The sequence below is a fragment of the Ylistrum balloti genome, unplaced genomic scaffold (genome assembly GCF_031769215.1).
Source record: "Ylistrum balloti isolate Yb309-2 unplaced genomic scaffold, AGI_CSIRO_Ybal_v1 Utg369668, whole genome shotgun sequence".
Lineage (NCBI taxonomy): Eukaryota > Metazoa > Mollusca > Bivalvia > Pectinida > Pectinidae > Ylistrum > Ylistrum balloti.
Genome location: NW_026781915.1, coordinates 467,956 through 490,600, shown reverse-complemented (window position 1 = coordinate 490,600; position 22,645 = coordinate 467,956). Strand labels below are relative to the sequence as shown.

At 34.0% G+C, this 22,645-nt stretch overlaps 1 protein-coding gene across 1 annotated transcript in view; it reads right to left on the bottom strand.

Moving 5' to 3' along the window:
• The window catches only part of LOC132561939 (ceramide glucosyltransferase-like), a 34,726-nt gene extending 12,714 nt beyond the window's left edge, over window positions 1–22,012 (bottom strand). The window contains exons 1-4 of the mRNA XM_060226659.1: window positions 21,878–22,012; window positions 19,331–19,472; window positions 2,620–2,722; window positions 1,500–1,601 (exon numbers count right to left, since the gene is read on the bottom strand). Of these exons, the coding sequence (XP_060082642.1) occupies window positions 1,500–1,601; window positions 2,620–2,722; window positions 19,331–19,472; window positions 21,878–21,975 (445 nt within the window). The 5' untranslated portion in view covers window positions 21,976–22,012. The remainder of the gene's footprint in view (window positions 1–1,499; window positions 1,602–2,619; window positions 2,723–19,330; window positions 19,473–21,877) is intronic.
• Between the last annotated feature and the right edge of the window lie 633 nt (window positions 22,013–22,645).

The following is a 22,645-nucleotide window of genomic DNA, read 5'->3' as shown; positions in this document are numbered from 1 at the left end:
CTTCCTCCTCCATAATTACTGTCATTGCTGATTCACGTCTCCCTACATTTTTTTTACATCAGACTCACCCTGGTAATAGCAAACCCATTTCAATTATTGCCACCTGAGTTGCCCAGGAAATGTTGCCATGACAACGAATGCAAGACAAACCTTTGTTTATTACAATCCATGATAATATGCCTGGCATTTTCTGCCGACATAAGTTGTCTAAAAACAGTTGTTATTAGGAATACAAAACCCAAGCTATCTATCTAGAATATCTCAATCCCTATTTCAAAAGTGAATGGAAAACGTGTTTTTTTCAGTTTCTTTTTAAAACTGGGAGGAAGGTGGATTGAACAGCTCTGAAATAATGTGATGCAGCATCAAACTCTTTCCATCCTCTTGTGAAATGTGAGATTCTCTCCTGGAACTGAAATTATTTGTGTGTGTGATGATTATTTTTTTGTTTTTGTTTTTTGATGGGGGAGGTGGGGGGGGGGGGGGGGGGGGGAATGGGGTTTTATTTTTTGACACTTTATTCAATTTTTGCAGTTTTGTTTTTTCTGCTTACATTACACTATCATGTTTCATGCAAAACTGCCATTAAATATGACTCTAATAATATAATGACCATGTTCCTTTCCTCTCTCTCTCTCTTCTTTTTAGAAACCTCATTTAATGACAGATAAATGAATAAAAACATTTTATATATTTATCAGTTATATAGTATAAGGAAAATACATCATGATTGTGCTATTCTCTTGATGCCTCGCAATGCTTTATATAAAAGTTGTGGATTGGAGATTAAAGAAACTAAACCCATATGAGTGGGGCCATACCCCAGGGCCTATCTCAACACCATGATCTTCTTTATTTTTTGATGCCCGGCAATGCTATAAATGGTTGTGAGTTGAAGATCTCAAATGTTTAAACATATAATGAATTATATAACATACAATACTGACTCCAGCCTACCACTTAACATCTGGAGCCCAGGGCTGCAAATTAAAAAAGTTCCAGAGGACTAATTGATGATTATAATTACTGTTAGTCTTTCTTTGCTACTTGCAGGAGTAGAGAAGAAGATGACCAAATTTTCAACTATTTGGTCCTGCCACTCAGGCCCCTGAGGTAGTAAGCCCATAAATTTCATAAGTTCAAGTTCCTATGTTCTAATGATATGCAATCTTGAATGTGGTAAAAATGGGGCAAGTAGTTTTGAAGAAGATAATTAAAATGTTACAAGTTGACAGACGACAGACGCTGTAGTATGCCAAACATAATCTCACTTGGCCCTTAGAGTCAGGTGAGCTAAAATTGAAATCTTAATTTAAAGACCAAGCATTTTTCTCTTGTGATAGCAACATCTTGAAATTATCAAGCATATGAAAATAACTGCAGCTCCTCATTTTTCAGAAGAACACAAACTCTAGCAGTCATTAAAACATAAATCAATGAGGCTATATGGAATTCCTAGAAGTTCAAGAGAAAACTTATATAAGGTAGAGATATCTTACTGTAGATGGCGCTGTCACTTATGAGTACCAGGTCGTATTTAGCTGCCTTGTAGCCTGATATCATGTTGTTTATCTTAGGGTTAATACCTACAGGCTTTCCTCCTGAAATACAAAAAAACCAAAAACATCAATCAATTAATTGAATTTTGGTAAATTTTATTCAAATTTACTATTCATAATATATTAGATAACTTTACTTAAAAACCGTTTTTCTAGTCATTTCTACCAGATTTCAAACAGTGTGCTTCCCTAGTGTTGTGAAGTGTATGATCCCGGAGGAAGAACATAAAACAGATTTAACAGCTCTCTCAGAAAAACACTGTATTGATTTAACTGCTGCTAGTGATGCAGTATAAAACTCACTCAAGTGCTTTTCATGTTTTTTAGATTCAATTTAGGTTGTCAATGATTTATGCATCACAATGAAATTTGATGAAATTCCAATAGCATTTCCGAGCTACTGACAAATCAGAAACATAATTTTGTTATAATCAAGTGAAAAATGAAATCTGAATACTGTTAAATGATTAAGTATTAACTAGATTTTTTTAATAATAAAATTCATTGAAACACAGCTTGTTTGCCATAATTTAACATCAGCTTCCCAGCAGAAATAGGGAATGTGTTTCGGCTTCAACTCTGCAGAAATTTACCAGATGTACATTACAGGGACTCCTTTCAGTTATGTACAGAACTATAACTGTTATTATCTTCTAACATAAAGGAACAATTAATTACAGGTGTACACTGAAACTTTTCTACACCTAGCTAGCTAGTCAGTATTACAACAATGTATTGTAAACATATTGAAGTACAATCAGGACATTATGTTGTCTCAGATTCTAACACTTACAAGTCCTTACACTTACTGCTTATACGTGCCAGGTCCTTACACTGAGGACTTCTCTTATAAATGTTCTTTGGGTTATCATTCTAATTGTAGCAATGAAAACATCTTAGTATATTTACCTGATGTAATCAATCTAAAATGTAAATGTAGAAGTCTCCTTATATGGAAATATCTATTTTATCTGAGAGTTATATACTGATATCAAGCAGACAAATGGTATAATTTCTATTACAAAAGGGAATTACATTAAGCGACTAACAGGAAACTCACCTACAAACACTTTAGCATCAATGTTTGGATATTTTTTAAGAAGACTTTGGACAATCATGATGGCAGCGTCCATTTCATCTTGAATGCAAAATAAGAGCTCATACTGAAAAAAGAAAAAAGAAAAACACAATTCAATTAAAAATATTTCAATTATATATCTAACAATGGAAAGATAATGGTAGGTTAAAAGTTCCCTTTCCCTATATTAAATCCATACACTATCTTTATTAATTTCTAAGAAGGGTTTATTAAATCCATACACTATCTTTATTAATTTCTATGAAGGGTTTATTAAATCCATACACTATCTTTATTAATTTCTAAGAAGGGTTTATTAAATCCATACACTATCTTTATTAATTTCTAAGAAGGGTTTATTAAATCCATACACTATCTTTATTAATTTCTAAGAAGGGTTTATTAAATCCATACACTATCTTTATTAATTTCTAAGAAGGGTTTATTAAATCCATACACTATCTTTATTAATTTCTAAGAAGGATTTATCAAATCCATACACTATCTTTATTAATTTCTAAGAAGGAATTATCAAATCCATACACTGTCTTTATTAATTTCTAAGAAGGGTTTATCAAATCCATACACTATCTTTATTAATTTCTAAGAAGGGTTTATTAAATCCATACACTATCTTTATTAATTTCTAAGAAGGGTTTATTAAATCCATACACTATCTTTATTAATTTCTAAGAAGGATTTATCAAATCCATACACTGTCTTTATTAATTTCTAAGAAGGGTTTATCAAATCCATACACTATCTTTATTAATTTCTAAGAAGGGTTTATCAAATCCATACACTATCTTTATTAATTTCTAAGAAGGGTTTATTAAATCCATACACTATCTTTATTAATTTCTAAGAAGGGTTTATTAAATCCATACACTATCTTTATTAATTTCTAAGAAGGATTTATCAAATCCATACACTGTCTTTATTAATTTCTAAGAAGGGTTTATCAAATCCATACACTATCTTTATTAATTTCTAAGAAGGGTTTATCAAATCCATACACTATCTTTATTAATTTCTAAGAAGGGTTTATTAAATCCATACACTATCTTTATTAATTTCTAAGAAGGGTTTATTAAATCCATACACTATCTTTATCAATTTCTAAGAAGGAATTATCAAATCCATACACTATCTTTATTAATTTCTAAGAAGGATTTATCATATCCATACACTATCTTTATTAATTTCTAAGAAGGAATTATCAAATCCATACACTATCTTTATTAATTTCTAAGAAGGAATTATCAAATCCATACACTGTCTTTATTAATTTCTAAGAAGGGTTTATCAAATCCATACACTATCTTTATTAATTTCTAAGAAGGGTTTATTAAATCCATACACTATCTTTATTAATTTCTAAGAAGGGTTTATTAAATCCATACACTATCTTTATTAATTTCTAAGAAGGATTTATCAAATCCATACACTGTCTTTATTAATTTCTAAGAAGGGTTTATCAAATCCATACACTATCTTTATTAATTTCTAAGAAGGGTTTATCAAATCCATACACTATCTTTATTAATTTCTAAGAAGGGTTTATTAAATCCATACACTATCTTTATTAATTTCTAAGAAGGGTTTATCAAATCCATACACTATCTTTATTAATTTCTAAGAAGGAATTATCAAATCCATACACTATCTTTATTAATTTCTAAGAAGGATTTATCATATCCATACACTATCTTTATTAATTTCTAAGAAGGAATTATCAAATCCATACACTGTCTTTATTAATTTCTAAGAAGGGTTTATCAAATCCATACACTATCTTTATTAATTTCTAAGAAGGGTTTATTAAATCCATACACTATCTTTATTAATTTCTAAGAAGGGTTTATTAAATCCATACACTATCTTTATTAATTTCTAAGAAGGATTTATCAAATCCATACACTGTCTTTATTAATTTCTAAGAAGGGTTTATCAAATCCATACACTATCTTTATTAATTTCTAAGAAGGGTTTATCAAATCCATACACTATCTTTATTAATTTCTAAGAAGGATTTATCAAATCCATACACTATCTTTATTAATTTCTAAGAAGGATTTATCATATCCATACACTATCTTTATTAATTTCTAAGAAGGAATTATCAAATCCATACACTGTCTTTATTAATTTCTAAGAAGGGTTTATCAAATCCATACACTATCTTTATTAATTTCTAAGAAGGGTTTATTAAATCCATACACTATCTTTATTAATTTCTAAGAAGGGTTTATTAAATCCATACACTATCTTTATTAATTTCTAAGAAGGGTTTATTAAATCCATACACTATCTTTATTAATTTCTAAGAAGGATTTATCAAATCCATACACTATCTTTATTAATTTCTAAGAAGGAATTATCAAATCCATACACTGTCTTTATTAATTTCTAAGAAGGGTTTATTAAATCCATACACTATCTTTATTAATTTCTAAGAAGGGTTTATTAAATCCATACACTATCTTTATTAATTTCTAAGAAGGGTTTATTAAATCCATACACTATCTTTATTAATTTCTAAGAAGGGTTTATTAAATCCATACACTATCTTTATTAATTTCTAAGAAGGGTTTATTAAATCCATACACTATCTTTATTAATTTCTAAGAAGGATTTATCAAATCCATACACTATCTTTATTAATTTCTAAGAAGGAATTATCAAATCCATACACTGTCTTTATTAATTTCTAAGAAGGGTTTATTAAATCCATACACTATCTTTATTAATTTCTAAGAAGGAATTATTAAATCCATACACTATCTTATTAATTTCTAAGAAGGGTTTGTTTTGTTAATTTTCATGTTTTGTTTTTCCTGCTGGTGATTTCGTTGACAAGAATACCTATGACACGATTATTAAACTACAGGTCATGACAATATTTTTATTTACTAGTCCTTGATAAATAGATTGTATTGCTGATGTTGGTTAATGTATTCATCTAGTACAGTAAACTAAGTCATTGTCCCAGACATATGTGCTGTTATCTGGTAATTAATGTAGTCTGTTTGACCTTTTACTGTGATGGCCATGTGCTGTATATATAAAAAGATGACCTTGACTTTATTTATAAAATGTAACGTTATCTCGAAGTCCTTTAACTGTGAACATGTACAGTAATCATAAACATTATAGCAATTTCAACAACATGCACACATGGATATTTTCAGGGGGAGGGGTTACTTCATTATCACATTTCAATAACATCCATACATGGCTAATTCCACAATACATTAAGATATAATACATGTGTGATTTCAGGGCTATATTGTAATTATAATGTCAATAACTTTTATTTTAATTTTTATTTTTAATTTTATTTATATTCATTGATTTTATTATTTAGGGAATGATTCATCAATCAGGATTTGTCTGGTGTGAATCTATCACTGTGGTTTTCCTATTTATTGCCTTGTATTGTAAATCATGTAGAGGAATGTACTATGGAATGTTACTGACCAAGACTGCGCCCAATACACAATACATTTGTCATTTCCCACATATGACAATGTGTCCTACTTGAGCCCATCCCACTATTAACTAGATGTTGGACAGATATCAGATTAACTAGATGTTGGACAGATATGATGAGGTGACCAAGGGATGATGTCCACCAAGGAAGAATCAAACCTTGGTTAATTCAGCACCATCATCAGGTGTCAGAATCAATCAGATCCTAACACATAAAAACAATGGGTGATATTTCTACAGGATTGTTATATCTGAAGCTATATGCCCCTGTATCAACAAAGACTCTCAAATCAAAACACAACACACACAACAGTGGTCTGGAAACAATGACTCAACAACTGCAATTCAACTCCCAATAACATCAAATTTGTTTATTTTACAACAATTGCAAAACAAGCTATCAGCTTATATTAATCACTAACCATAGCAGTTAGGCAGGTGACCCCACACTTTTTCACGTCCTCCCAGGAATTGAACCCCAGATGGCTAGGTGAAAGGGGTTTGCGTTACCACTGTGCCACCAGTCTAGTACCTGATACTACCTATATCAGACTCAGTTCTCCCAGTACCAACCCTCCTAATGACACTATACAGATCCCATGGTAAAATCAGTCATTGTTAACATCTAATATTTTGGATGTATAGTTCATTAAGGCTCTAGCTTTTCTGGCAGCAACCCAAGGTTCCTCTAACAAGCACATAAGATAACCTCTATAATCTAGTTTCACTACCTTGCTTAATATATCTTATATAACATCCATGTATGAATAAATTCAATCATTTTTATTTTTGACTTATCAGAATACCAGAAGCACTAGATCTGAACAAGAGATCCCAGAGGGATCTTGGTGCTCACCATTGTTTGATTTTAATTTGTTCTTTAAAAAGCTGTACCTTTTCCCTTTATCTTCCCTTCTCCCTCGGTTTTTCTCTTGATTATACAAAATTTGAACATTTCTCTGAAGAAATAGCAATAATAATCTGCCCAATCTAAGATGGTCGCCTGTGAGCATTTTTTTTTTCCTGATCAGTCCAAATATCAAATGGGTAAAACTTGGAACCAAGGTGAAACTACCCATGAACTTTGAGAAAGGTCTATTCAACATTTCCCATGATACAGTAATAACAAGAATTGTTTACAGACAGATCACGGCCTTGGACATAGGGTGATTTGAACAGCCCACCACCTGATAATGGTAACTGACATGGAAGGTGGAGTAAGCTGTGTCTGACTGCATACACGAAAGAATTCTGTAGTAAAATTGTAAATTACTGTCACAATTATGGTTTTTACCAATAATGTTAGTGGATAGTATTTCAATTACAGTATTTTCTGCATTATAAGCTGCTTTTTTCCCTTGGCAGTCGGGTGTGTGGACAAAAACAAATTGACAGAAAAAAAAAAAGTACCAGTGTACATACCAAGTTTTTTTTTTATGAGAACCTGCCCCTCACATGTTTTTGACTGAAACTGATCATCTAGATCCGTCATTTGCACATTGTTTACAGGATTAGTTTAAGATTGCAAAAAAAAAAAAAAAAAAAATCATTTTCGTGGATTTGATTTATTATACCTTTTAATGTGAATCACAATAATATCTTCTGAACTTCTGTGGTTGCTTCAGAAGCCATAGCGAAAGTTTACAATAGCTTATTGCATTCTGGAAATGATAGGTCATCAGGTTATAGGTCAAATTCAAGAACGACTGCAATGCTTGTTTACGATAAGAATGGCTTTGTGTAACTTACAAGAAACAATATGGGAATATAAGAATTTTGTCAGCGTGCAAGGGCCTTCGCTAATATTTAACAGTACAGACACCGATGGAGATATTGTTAAGTAAACCAATATGTAACCTCAGACCCTATATCTGTGTATAGACAATTTTAAATCCTAAACCAAAGTGTTTGATAATTGATATTTTAAATTTTTTAAAAATACATCAATAAAATAAATGATTATCTGTGTACAATTCATTTGCAAATTTATATCAAATGTTTCATTGACAATCTTGATAAATTGCCTTCTGTTGTCTTTCTTCTTGTTGTTCTTCCATCAACATATAGGTTACCATACCATGTGGCTTATATTCTGGTGCAGCTAATATGTGGATTAAATCGAAAAAGTCGTTCAGAATTGGCCCTGCTAATATACCAGTTTGGCTTATAACTGGGAAAATATGGTAGAGAAGTTGACAGTGTTTTGGATGGACTGACCCCTTGCTCTGTTAGATTTGCTGTAACCATTTGGGATGGCTGGTGTACAGTTAATGGTGGAAATGACTAATTTGTCACTATATACATCTACTTAGTGTGGTCTTCTAGTGTTTTTTGGTGTTATCTTTAGGGCACACAATAGCCTAACACCAAAAACCAACACAAAATTCCCATTAACAGAATAAAATGACACCCAGCTGACATTGCTGGACACAGAATTTGACCAGGTCAATCTTACACAGTCCTTATAAAGAAGAATACCAGTTCTTGAGCTCATTTTCATTCAGTAAATGCCAAAATCAGACTCCCTCTGATGTGATATTGATCTTGAATGACCTCGTACATTGATTTTCATGTATAATATATTAATGCCTTCAGTACAATTAATCCTCATCCACAACAACCAACTCCATTTATCAGCATCAGTGAACAATTTACAATTCCTCTATATCACCAAACCAATTAACATTCTCCAGCATCCTAATTTTTCTTGGAATTGCGACTTTGTAACTGTCATGACCTTGTTTAAGCTCAATGACTAAAGTGATGTGCAGTATATTATAACTGTTCAATTCACAAATTGACATCTTTAAAAAAAACTTACATAGGCTCTCCTACTTTACATACAATTTAGCCGGTTTATTTTAAAGATTTCCTGAATAGATCATTTTTTTTTACATTATGATCCTAATTTCAATTATTAATAAATGAGTACTCTCTTTGCATTGCTAAACAAAAATATGACTAGGATTTACTATTGATATGTCCTCTTACTACCAACATACAATCTAACAATGTTAATTCACACTAGAACCTCAAGATATGGTTGAGTGATGTCCCCTTTACTTGACCCCAAAATATACCCTCTAACCTGTTTCTAGCTGATCACCAAGATTAGATGTTAAGAAAACATCATGAATCATTATGATGATGATTGTCAGGTAAGATACAGCATGTCTAAAATAGTTTCTTATTATTGTTTAAGGCTATGATTTTTGATGATCAGTAGTACAGGTGAGGTTAACCACACATATTTGTGAGGTGTGTGCCTTCCATGTGACAGGTATATCATCAAAGGTCATCAATCTCTGTCAAAGGTCAAGGTAACAACACATTCTTGGCTATGTCTGGTCCTGGTTACAACACCTGTTATATCACATACCTGTAGGCTAGTGTGTAATTCATCCACAAACTGGTCACTAAACCTTGTCAATATATCTATTAACCTACAAAACTGACCACTGTATAGTGCTGACCTGTACAAATTGACAGAATCAAGGTCAGACATTCCTCAGAATGTGTCAGGTATACATAACGAGGATATTGCAATGTGTATTCAATGTGGATTTGTAAATACTGCATTCCTCAAGAAAGATGACTTCAATACATATTCAATATACATATATGTGTTAAAATCTCAGTATTAAGATCTACTTTGTTCCATTTAGACAGGTGTCCACTGATGACAACTTATGTTTCTTACAAGGAACAGAAAAATGACACACCAATAATAAGAAGTAAAGTGAATTTAACTGCTTTGTAAAATGATGTGTTTTACACTGGAGTTGTCAGTGTCACAAGACCTCTTCCCCATCAACATCACACATGGATGAGTACGCTATATTACTCAGATTGTGGGGGTAGTATAGAGTTGACGTAGTAATAAATCTCAAGTAATAGCAAAAGGGCCTGGTCAATTGAACTTTTCCTGGTGAAGTGTCTTGGTTACAGATAACATCTCTGTTTACACATTACATACAATTTATATCATCCTGCCTGTTCAGAGAAGAACATAGGTTTGAACTAGTCATGAAAGCTTGAAGAAGGTCTGTTCTGGGATGAGATGTGTGGTCCAGGATAGCATTAAGAGGTTTTGAGGGGATGGGAATGATAGTGTGATATGTGTCCTCTGGGCACATTGATTAGACTTTTAGTCAACGAGAGATCTTTCCAACTAAAAGTATACAGGCACATCACAACATCTGTCTCTGTGATCAATGATAATTAGTACAGACAAATCATGAATTTCCCACTAGTTCCTGACAGAGTATCATATTTCTTCCAAGTCAGTGACACACAAAGACCAGACACACAAACCAATACACACACCCAAAACATCAACCACAACTCATAAACCTGTCACACACAACTCATACACTACTCACATCAACACAAAATTCACATACCAGTCACACACAAACTCATACATTACTCACATCAACACAAAATTCACATACCAGTCACACACAACTCATACATCAGTCACACACAGCTCAAACATCAGTCACACACAACTCATACATCAGTCACACACAGCTCAAACATCAGTCACACACGACTCATACATCAGTCACACACAACTCATACACCAGTCACACACAACTCATACATCAGTCACACACAACTCAAACATCAATCACACACAACTCATACATCAGTCACACACAACTCATACATCTGTCACACACAACTCATACATCAGTCACACACAACTCATACATCAGTCACACACAACTCATACATCTGTCACACACAACTCATACATCAGTCACACACAACTCATACATCAGTCACACACAACTCATACATCAGTCACACACAACTCATACATCTGTCACACACAACTCATACATCACACACACAACTCATACATCAGTCACACACAACTCATACATCAGTCACACACAACTCATACACCAGTCACACACAACTCATACATCAGTCACACACAACTCATACACCAGTCACACACAACTCATACATCAGTCACACACAACCCATACACGATTCACACATAACCCATACACGATTCACACATAACTCATACATCAGTCACACACAAGTCATCCACAAATCACACACAACTCATACATCAGTCACACACAGCTCAAACATCAGTCACACACGACTCATACATCAGTCACACACAACTCATACACCAGTCACACACAACTCATACATCAGTCACACACAACTCATACATCAGTCACACACAACTCAAACATCAATCACACACAACTCATACATCACACACACACACTCATACATCTGTCACACACAACTCATACATCAGTCACACACAACTCATACATCAGTCACACACAACTCATACATCTGTCACACACAACTCATACATCAGTCACACACAACTCATACATCAGTCACACACAACTCATACATCAGTCACACACAACTCATACATCTGTCACACACAACTCATACATCAGTCACACACAACTCATACATCAGTCACACACAACTCATACATCAGTCACACACAACTCATACACCAGTCACACACAACTCATACATCAGTCACACACAACTCATACACCAGTCACACACAACTCATACATCAGTCACACACAACCCATACACGATTCACACATAACCCATACACGATTCACACATAACTCATACATCAGTCACACACAAGTCATCCACAAATCACACACAACTCATACATCAGTCACACACAACTCATACATCAGTCACACACAACTCAAACATCAATCACACACAACTCATACATCAGTCACACACAACTCATACATCAGTCACACACAACTCATACATCAGTCACACACAACTCATACATTAGTCACACACAACTCATACATCTGTCACACACAACTCATACATCAGTCACACACAACTCATACATCAGTCACACACAACTCATACATCTGTCACACACAACTCATACATCAGTCACACACAACTCATACATCAGTCACACACAACTCATACATCAGTCACACACAACTCATACATCAGTCACACACAACTCATACATCAGTCACACACAACTCATACACCAGTCACACACAACTCATACATCAGTCACACACAACTCATACACCAGTCACACACAACTCATACATCAGTCACACACAACCCATACACGATTCACACATAACCCATACACGATTCACACATAACTCATACATCAGTCACACGCAAGTCATCCACAAATCACACACAACTCATACATCTGTCACACACAACTCATACATCAGTCACACACAACTCATACATCAGTCACACACAACTCATACATCAATCACACATAACTCATACATCAGTCACACACAAGTCATCCACAAATCACACACAACTCATACATCTGTCACACTCAACTCATACATCAGTCACACACAACTCATACATCAGTCACACACAACCCATACATCAGTCTCACACAACTCATACACCAGTCGCACACAACTCATACACCAGTCGCACACAAGTCATACACCAGTCACACACAAGTCATCCACAAATCACACATAACCCATACACGATTCACACATAAGCCATACACGATTCACACATAACTCGTACATCAGTCACACACAAGTAATCCACAAATCACACACAACCCATACACGATTCACACACAACCCAAACACGATTCACACATAACTCCAACACCACCTACAACATATACACTAATAAGCATTAACACACAAACCATACCTTCACAGATATTTAATAATTTTCCTTTTTTTTCAGTTGAGCTACTTCTATAATCACACTAAAACAATTCACAATGTCATCTTTTAGTACATTAGATATCCTCAGATCAGTATATTCACCTCTCTGATGAATACATCAAAAGTATACACTTTATTGACACAAGATAAGATCTGCTTCATAAACAGTATAGATGATGGGACTGTATGTAGGCATTGTGATGAGGTGAGACAGGTGTATCATAACGAGCACCTGGGAAATATGATCAGGTGTAACAGGTATGACATTACGGGTACCTTGGCAGTTTGATCAGGTGTGTAAGTATGGCATATACTGAACTAGCTACCTGAACAACATATGTATTAACTAGATAATCACAGAAACATGAACCATGTACTGAATTGGCTCCAACTGTGCACGAGTAAGACAAATGTAAAAATTTAACCTTTGGTGTTAATGACTGGACATCAAATAGACTTTCCATATTAGTGATAGTCAAGAGTTGAGCATCCTGTTTATCATTCTTACTGGCAGTCAATGGTCGGATGTCCAGTTTAACATAATCATAACAGTCAACATTTGGACATCCTGTTTATCCTAATTATGACAGTCAACAGTTTGGTGTCCTGACTATCAAGGTCATTAGTCATGTATTGACCAGTTGAACATAGTCTTAATCATGGATTTTGTTATTCTCCAGGACACTGGTCTTGTGACCTATGAACATTCAGTCTGCAGACAGTTGTGGATGTCATGCAGTTTATTGTTTGATGTTCAAAGCACTTAGGGTTATAATGTTTAATATGACATTGAACAATTGACAGGCACAAAAAGTCAACCAAAAATGGAAGAAATCTAGATAAGTAGCACAGGGCTTGAGAACCTCAACTAATACAGTAAATCCACTCAAGCAGACAGCAACTATACATCATATACACTGTAGGTGACATTGAAACTCCTGAAGTTCTTTCACTTTATTTCAGTGAAGGTCTCATCAAGGAGAAATTCCACAGATTGATATGATTAACCAAACTACAAAGAATTACCCACAGCAAGATGGTGAAGTATGTTGAATGGTCCTGAATGCTTGCTGCTTGTACACCTGGTTCCTCATTTTAACACAAGCTACAAGTGTATTCTCTAAACCTTCAGATTTTATATACACACATTGGATGCTTGTACTTAATGTTAAACATAGAAGATCACAAACAGCTGTTAATAAAGCTACACACTGTACACATGCACAAGGAATTTTCCTCCGGCATCTTGATGCTTACCGAAATTGTTCTAGAGAATGGATCAGAACATCACTGTCGGATGACCTAACAGACAGTATTATTCCCCACAGAGGCGTGTGCCATTAACTGTGGCACTGATTGAAATGCACATGTACTACTACCCTTTAGAGTCTTATTAGACAGCTATGATTCCAGTAATATTTTACAGATTCTTTATAGGCCCGTCTTTTGACCAAATATGACACTTACGCTTTCAGAAGTACTATGTGACAAGATTACAAGGATGTGAGGTTCTCTTTTCGTCTATTTTTACTAAGTTCTTTTAATAACCATTTGTATTTTGAAGAATTATTAGTGATATTTAATGAAGAGAGCTTTCAAAATTATGGTTAAAATATTCTGAAAATGATATGATGTCCTACGTAACTGTATGGGTACGTATGTTTTGCTGGAATTAAAACTCGATGGTCACTCACTAAAACTTGCCACTCAATCAAAGTCATCAGAGAAATAGTAAAGGAATAATAACGTATGAGCACTGCATTTTATAGAATAGTTGGCTTTATCAACCATACATTTGTTTTGCAATAAATTACTGATTAAATAATAATGTCAGACCTACGGGAAAAGGACATGCAACAATGCTGACTGGTTTCCTGAAATGAGTAGTTATTTGTGCTGCTGGGCACCTATAAGGGTAGGAATTACTGTCCATTATGCCATAGTTGTATCACCAGGGACAGATTTTAGTGTGTAGATATATATTTATACGAAACTAGTTGCTTGCAATAATAACTCTACCTCAATGCACACATAATACTGTTATGTATGATAAAACTCTCCCAGATATACTGTTTGGGTGGGCACCTAATGATAGGTCTACATCCCTACTCAGCTCAATGTCTGCAGACAGCCTTTGAATAAGGCACAAAATGATGTGGTAAAACCATACTTATGAAGATCCATTGATGGCAAGCTGGCGATGTATATAAAAATCAATTTATACAAAATACTCAAGGGAGAGTAATACAGATGCAGCTTTGGGTCTATTATCATGGGGCAGTTTGTTGGAGCAGAAATGCTGTAATAATTCTTCCTGAATACCATCTGGGGTCGTTACTTTAGTGGATATTGTATTGGATAGGTTTGACATTTACCTCCTAGTCGAGTGCAATTGTCTTCTCTACAATAATCCCGGCATACCTGCTACAGCAAACACATTTAACAAACTATCTGAGTGCAGTATCTCCAGGAATACAGTCACCATCATCAAAACAAAAGTGTCAAAAATGCCAGGAATTCAGCATTGTTTATCAATAAATGCCGGAGTGGTTTACACAATCAGCACTCATTATACGGAATGAATGCTGACCATTAGAACCATTAGAAAATTCAGGCATGGTTCTTTAACCAGGTCCTCAAGTGCAGTTCTCTAACTTTACCGATTACAGAACAAGGATAACAACAGCACTAGTTTCAGTTAATAAACCTCACGACCTCATCTACCTATTTGTTTTGTTTCTAACGGTGTGTATAAATTGTGTAACATCCAAATCAAAACAAAAAATCAAAATAAAACTGATTTGTTTATTATTTACCAAAACTATATAACATTTCTTTGTCCAATTAATGATGCCTGAGACTTTCTGTAGTTATTGTATCAACTAGTTTTATTCATAATGAAGAAATGTTGATCAATAAAGGCTGTATGAAGATGTTCCAAGATCCATATGGTTCAGCACTGGTTAGCATTCTATTTTATTGCTATCACTAGTTCTAATGTTGTATGATAAGGTATATCTTGGTATGTAACCTTAGTGTAAAATGCCAAAGTATGTAGTTCAGCTGGTCTGTGTGTCTGTGTCTACATCTACAATCAGTGATAAATACTTTCTCACTGTCCATATTCAACAGCGGCTCACAAATGCTGTTGTGAGGGTGTTGAAAATACATAATTTTCTTTTTATTTGAAGCTGTAGCAATTATATCAGACCTAAATTTTATAACTTTGAAATGATCGTAGAATAGTTTGCTGGAGGGAGGAAACAGACATCTGTTTAACATCCTCAAACCAGAACCATTATGTTCCTTCATTTCATTCTATAAAAACATTTAATTAAACAATGTTGGCAGGTTTAAATAAGCATGCATATTGTCATCGTGCTAATCATACACTAATTATGTATGAAGTCTATAAACCAGATACCCAATAGCTCCATTAGACTGGCCTACATTCCACGGTCAAGGTAGCAGAACTGTAAATGTGTATATCAAAGGTAAGAAAAACATGTGAGATTAGATGTCTCAATGGTCCACAGCTGTGGGAAAATGCCATCAGTAGGATGTAGTACACTATCACACTAGGCACTGCTGTGTCTTATCATACAACATTCTTCTAAAAAGCTACTACCATCCAGCAGGTTGTTTTAACCCTAGGATTTCCTGCCAAAAAATGTTGGCCAAGCCCAGGTGATGGTATTTGAGGTCAAGATAACTGTTTGTAATAACTTTCCAGGCTAGTCACCTATCTTATCTCTTACCACAACAATTTCCAGCTTACTACCAATGTGCCAAATGAGTTTAGAATTGAACCTTTTGAGTAATCTAAGTGTAGTAAGAAGATTTCATCTAAGACATTTTACTTGCATTCATTAATATCTGGCATAACATTGCTAAGTTGTGAACCCAATCTCCTACTCCCCCGTGAACCTCCTCATCCGTCTTCCTCAAATGCCGGTTGTCAATGTATATCTTGTAATTTGCATATTGACCAGCTTTTGATAAGAACTGGCAGATGGTTTACAAAATTTAAGACTGCATGCTGTCAAATTCATTGGCAAACCTATATCAGTTACATTTGGCTTGCTTTGGGTCAGTATAACATTGTTGACCAATGTGAAGAGCATATCAGCCTACTGTGGTATAAGGGTCATCCTATCTCTTTAATTGGTCTCCAGGTCAGCCCTTCCTGGACATCTGTATCACTGTATACAAATTAGTAATGCCATGTGCACCCACTACTAAGCTTGGCAAGGATGAATGACTCCACCTTTTAACCCTGCCCCTATCACCTGAACTATCTTCAACTATATCATGTTGTTTTCACTACAAACTTCCTCCAGGCGTATCTTATAGAAGGCATTGGAATGTGTGGCTACTACACAATTTTATCAATGTGTCAGAGTTGGAAGGGGCTAGGCTAACATCTCGATAGGCAAGAAAACTGGAAGTTAGGTCAATTTCCCACTGTTGAATGTGATCTAGTTTGTCAAACATCTAACATCAAATTGTAGCACTGTATCTGACACAGTTACTGGAAACAAATGACACCCTGGATACAACTCTCTTTTTTTTCTGTTATGTTATTAACCATCTAGTTAACCATCTCAAAACTTATGATATGCCCACGACATATTGGATATCGACCAAACCACAACCTACGATTTAGAGAATAATCTAAATATTATTAGTCTCAGTGTTCTATAAATCTGTACAAACACTTCACTTAATATAGCGAGGGTGTCCCTTGGACTTGACCTTGGCCCCTTGGACACATGTGGTTTAACGATAGGTTGAACTATCCATTTGATAAGTTTGCTCTTGATAGCGATTATAATAGCAATCAGGAATTATATGAAAATAATATTGTTCAGTCTCGAGTCCTGCTCTGTATGAGATTCACAACAGAACAGCATGCCTATGTATAAAATGAATAATATGAAAATATAACAAAGTTAAAGATCACTGTGCAGCATACTTGATTGTATGAAAATTGAAAACTATTTTTTTCAGCTATAACATTTGCTAAATTGTGCATTCTGATACCATTTAATTGGTTAGTGACATTTATTTATGAGTTAGAAGAACAAAACATATTTTAAAAGTAAAAATACTATCACGATAGTATCACAATAGTCACTTGACTATCGTAATAATATTATTGCAATACTAGCTTTTTTTGACACAATCACCACCACCCCCCACTCCCCCCAATTTTATGGGGACATAAAAAGACAAATTTTAAACATGAAATTGGGATAACCGAGATGTAAATCAGATAAAGCATGGCACTTATGACATGCTGAAACAGCCCACAACAACCCTATCAATGGTTCATTCATGTGTAATTCTGATAAAAATTTGAAAGCATTCTGAATGGATATAGATATAAACCATATATATATTTTAAAATGTTGCCATGCACTATTTCTTCAAAGTTTGATTGACTTCACAGCTAAATATATAACACAAAAGACTTTAACAAAATGTTTTGGTGACAGTTTCCAGTCCACTTCCTCTCCACTCTATAAATCCTTGCTGAGTTACAGCAATAGGTCTCCCAAGGTACTTTAAATATACCTCACAAACACAGAATAAAAACACCCCTAACCTCAGCTCAATTTACATTAGTGCTTTGTCACACATCGCTCCATCTGTTACCATCAAAAGCCAACTTTCTACTCGAGTTCTTTCATTAATGTGATGAATTTTATCAAGCAGACAACTTGCAAAGCAACACAGAAACAAAGTCACATTATTGTTGTCTCTGCATTATTCACATCATAGTAAACCTAATTAAGTGTATCCTACACAAAACATTGATGTATCTATTGTGTAAAGGGTAGTAATTAGTTGGATATGGGAGATGTAGATTATATGCTTTGTATTTTTATTGTAATTTGTTGAATCAACAGAATCAATAGCAGCATGTCTACAGATTACCTTCAACTTGTCAATAATTCAGGTGTTTTCTTCTCGTAGACAGTCAAACAGATTAGAAATGCCCATTATCAAGTGCACCCAGAATGATTAAACTTTAATACTGTAAATCACAATCAGGAATTTCAATTGCTAATGAAAAATACCAGGAATTATTTTTGCACACAGCTTATCGTTGAAAAGTGAAGGACTGTACTGTTCCTTTCCAGAATGTTTTTTCACCAGTCATATATAGAGTAGAAAAAAGCCAATATTTCCTCAAATTTGTGTAATCTCAATATTTTTCCCCCCTGAGAATTCACCAAGGATATCATCAATTCGCATTTGCTTTTAGGCAACCAAAATTCTACATCTTTCATAAAGACTGTTGGATTGTTGGTTTCTGGATCAACTGATTTCCACAACTCAGGACATGTATTATGAAATTACAATAAAGATATCAGATTTTAGTTGGTGTTGTAAAAGAGATGTGTATACATTAGCTCTGAAGAGCTTTTACCATAACAAAAATGGTAAACATCACAGACAATACCACAATTTACTGTACTTACCTGTGGGTATTTGATGTTAAAATAGGATTCTAGGTTTTCAAATAGATGTGGATCAACTCCCAACAATGGCTTTATGATGGAGACACCTGGGAGTTCCTCTAATGGGACAGCTGGATTCAGCTTTCTGTTGAATTTCCATCTCCTGTAAATTAAGCATGATTGGAGGTCCATCATTTATATGTACGAATATCTAAATATGGTTCATTTCAGTAGTTTTTTGTTTTTGTTAGAACATTTTTAGAAATGTACCTGTTCCATATGTACTTAATCACAACATCATTAGTGAAGTGTATTGATTTACAGAGTACCTAAATGTTTTGCGTAACTTATTCGAAGATATATCTAAATTGCATTCTGTAATATGAACAATAATCGTATTGTAAACAGAATGTACTATGTGAAATGATTGTGAAACTATGGTTTTAAGGTGACTTGACCATCATTTTCATGTCTCAATACGATACCTGTATTATTCTATAATATATTTCTATTATTTTTGTATCTAAACTACATACTACTATTATTCTAGTACCAATATCATTACTACAATCTATTTATTCTGTGTAGTAATCAAACTAAATGTCAACCCAAGTGTGATATTTTCAGGCAAAACACAATTGTGGTTAATATGGTTGAGATTTCTGTCTACACAAACGCTTATTATTTTGTCATACATATCCATTAATAATATAAAATTACGTAACATGTGTATGAAATAAAACTATAGCATTTACAGTCAGCTGACATAATGCCAACGTAATGCTGTTTTACAGTACATGTGAGCTGTCCATTTTACCACAAAATTGTAAGTAATTATCATGTCTAATAATAAATGTATGTTTTAGTTGTCAGTGACATAATTACTTCTCTTCTTTTGCTGATTTTAATTGAGGATATTGCATAATACAGTACTTGTACATACCAGGAATTACTGGTATCTACCTGTGAAAGTCACTGGTATCTATTGCACAAATTTGTACCTATTTATAAATAACTTGTAACATCTCGGAATTGCCTATTATATCTCTATCTAGTACACATGCACTGATTAAATTGATAACTGAACAAGTGCACTCCTAGCGGTGTGTAAATTGCCTGAATATCTGTTATACACACTACAAAAACAGGGCGAGAACATCCTCTCATTAGCCATTATGTACTACATGTAGTGCTGGAATCAACATGGTATATGTAATATGCAGACAGTAGTATCTTCGGAGATGGTTGTGTCTATAGCACTACAAACCAATTACTATGATATTGGTGTAATAGATCTCTAATCCTAACTGAAAGATTTTACTAACAGGGAAATAATTTTTGTGCTGTAGCAACATTCATAATATTAACAGAAGAAAAGCATGAAACATATCTTCTTTTCAAAATTATACACCATCTAATAATCTTAAAACGATCATGATTATGTAGGATGCTTATCTAACTAAACAAATTATCTGACTTAACATCTGGATTTTAAATAACTGAAGCAATGCAAACAGAAATGTTACTAATATCTTACATTTTTTTTTTCTCCTTAATATTTGTATATAATGAGGTTAATTTTGTTGTATACAATAAAACATGCCTGTAGTGATTTCTTCATGTCAATGAAAACAAATACTCCAAGTAAGCTGTAAGGCATTCAAAATTTCAAATGTAGAGTGTCACATGCCTAAGGGTTTGATTGAAATGACCATTAAAAAAATCTTTGATTCCTTTTGTTGCTAAAAAATTCAGACACCCTTGGCTTAGTCCTTATCAGTTTAAGCATTTTACCCTGTGGGTTTAAAATGAAAACAAGAGTTATTAACAAAAGGAGACTGATCAAAAGTGACATCTTATTTTAAAATACTAAGGTTCTTTTTCTTGTGTATGCATATAACAGGTATCTCTGGAAGAAATCAATACAAGTGATAAATCGTGACTCATTAAACTGTGAATAGACTAATAATATACAAGTAATTTTGTAAGTCATTCTAAATTAAAGGCCAGGGACTGAGAGATGACATCAATAAGAATCTCACCATCAGTATTTAACCTATAACTAAATATACTAAAGTGTTATTCTTATTGTTGATGTCAACCAAATACACCAAAAATGGTTTTATAAAGATATTAAGAAACATACCAGTAATTTAAATATTATATCACGTTTATCAACTAAGAATCGGATATCATGATGTAAAGTGTATTTCGAAGAAACTGACCTACTGATGTTCATACCTCGTGTTTATCGGTTTCTGATTTAAATGTTGACTGATTGAGTATATCCATGGATTTCGCTGCACGAGCTGTTTACAGTACATGCAGCTTACTACATAATGTAGGCATATGTTACATGCATCCTTCATATAATGCTATTACTATCCAAATATAGTAAAAAAATTTTTTGATGCACAAACATGTAGACTGTCTTGACAGCTGACCTAACGAAATGCAATAACATATGAAATCCTGTAATATACAAAGTACACATCTGTCAAAATATGGAAAATGAAGGCGTTTTCTTGATATCATGATGTTCTAAACGTATTATTGTCAAATACTCACCCGTATATTAGTGATGCGATATGCAAAGACCAATTAAAACACCATGCTGCACAAATAAACGTTGTAAGTCCCAATAAAGTGCAATCGGCAGTTTCCATCTTCCATCTCTCTGGCTGTTCAGCATCAGCCGGTCATTTAATGTCCCACAATTCCTTCTACGGGCGCGGCTTTACATCCGTTGCAGACGCTTGAAAGATAACTAGCATCTCATGTGTATTTACAAACGCATCGGTGAGTTGCTATAGGTTATTCGCGGTAGTAGATGAGGTCATCGTCGCTGATGGAAGCGCTATCACTATCCAATGATTCACGAAGGGGGCGTGGCACATTACGTTAAATATTCCCGCGAGGCGACTCTTAAATTGTAATCGTTTCGTTATGTATTAAACAAAAATGTGTTGTCCTAATCTGTTTTCGTCTAAAAACTTTAAACTTACTTAAAAAAATAAATCAGAGCCGCTTCGAGTACGACGCCTATCATAGATTAAGATACATAACTCTATGGTACTAATGCTAATCTCATGCTTACAAAGACAGCAACGTTTAAACTATTATAGAGTATAGTGCAATTAAGTAAGTGGACATTTTTTCACATTTACAGATAACAGCCTAGGCACACATCGCCATGGGGTCAAAGTCATAATTTCAGTTTAATGTACATGTTTGTTGTAGATAAAATATTTCCTTTCTAGAACGAGAATCTGTCATAATGATATTATCTGACTCGTAAAGAGATACCTGAAGAGACATTTTAACTGTGGGGTAAAA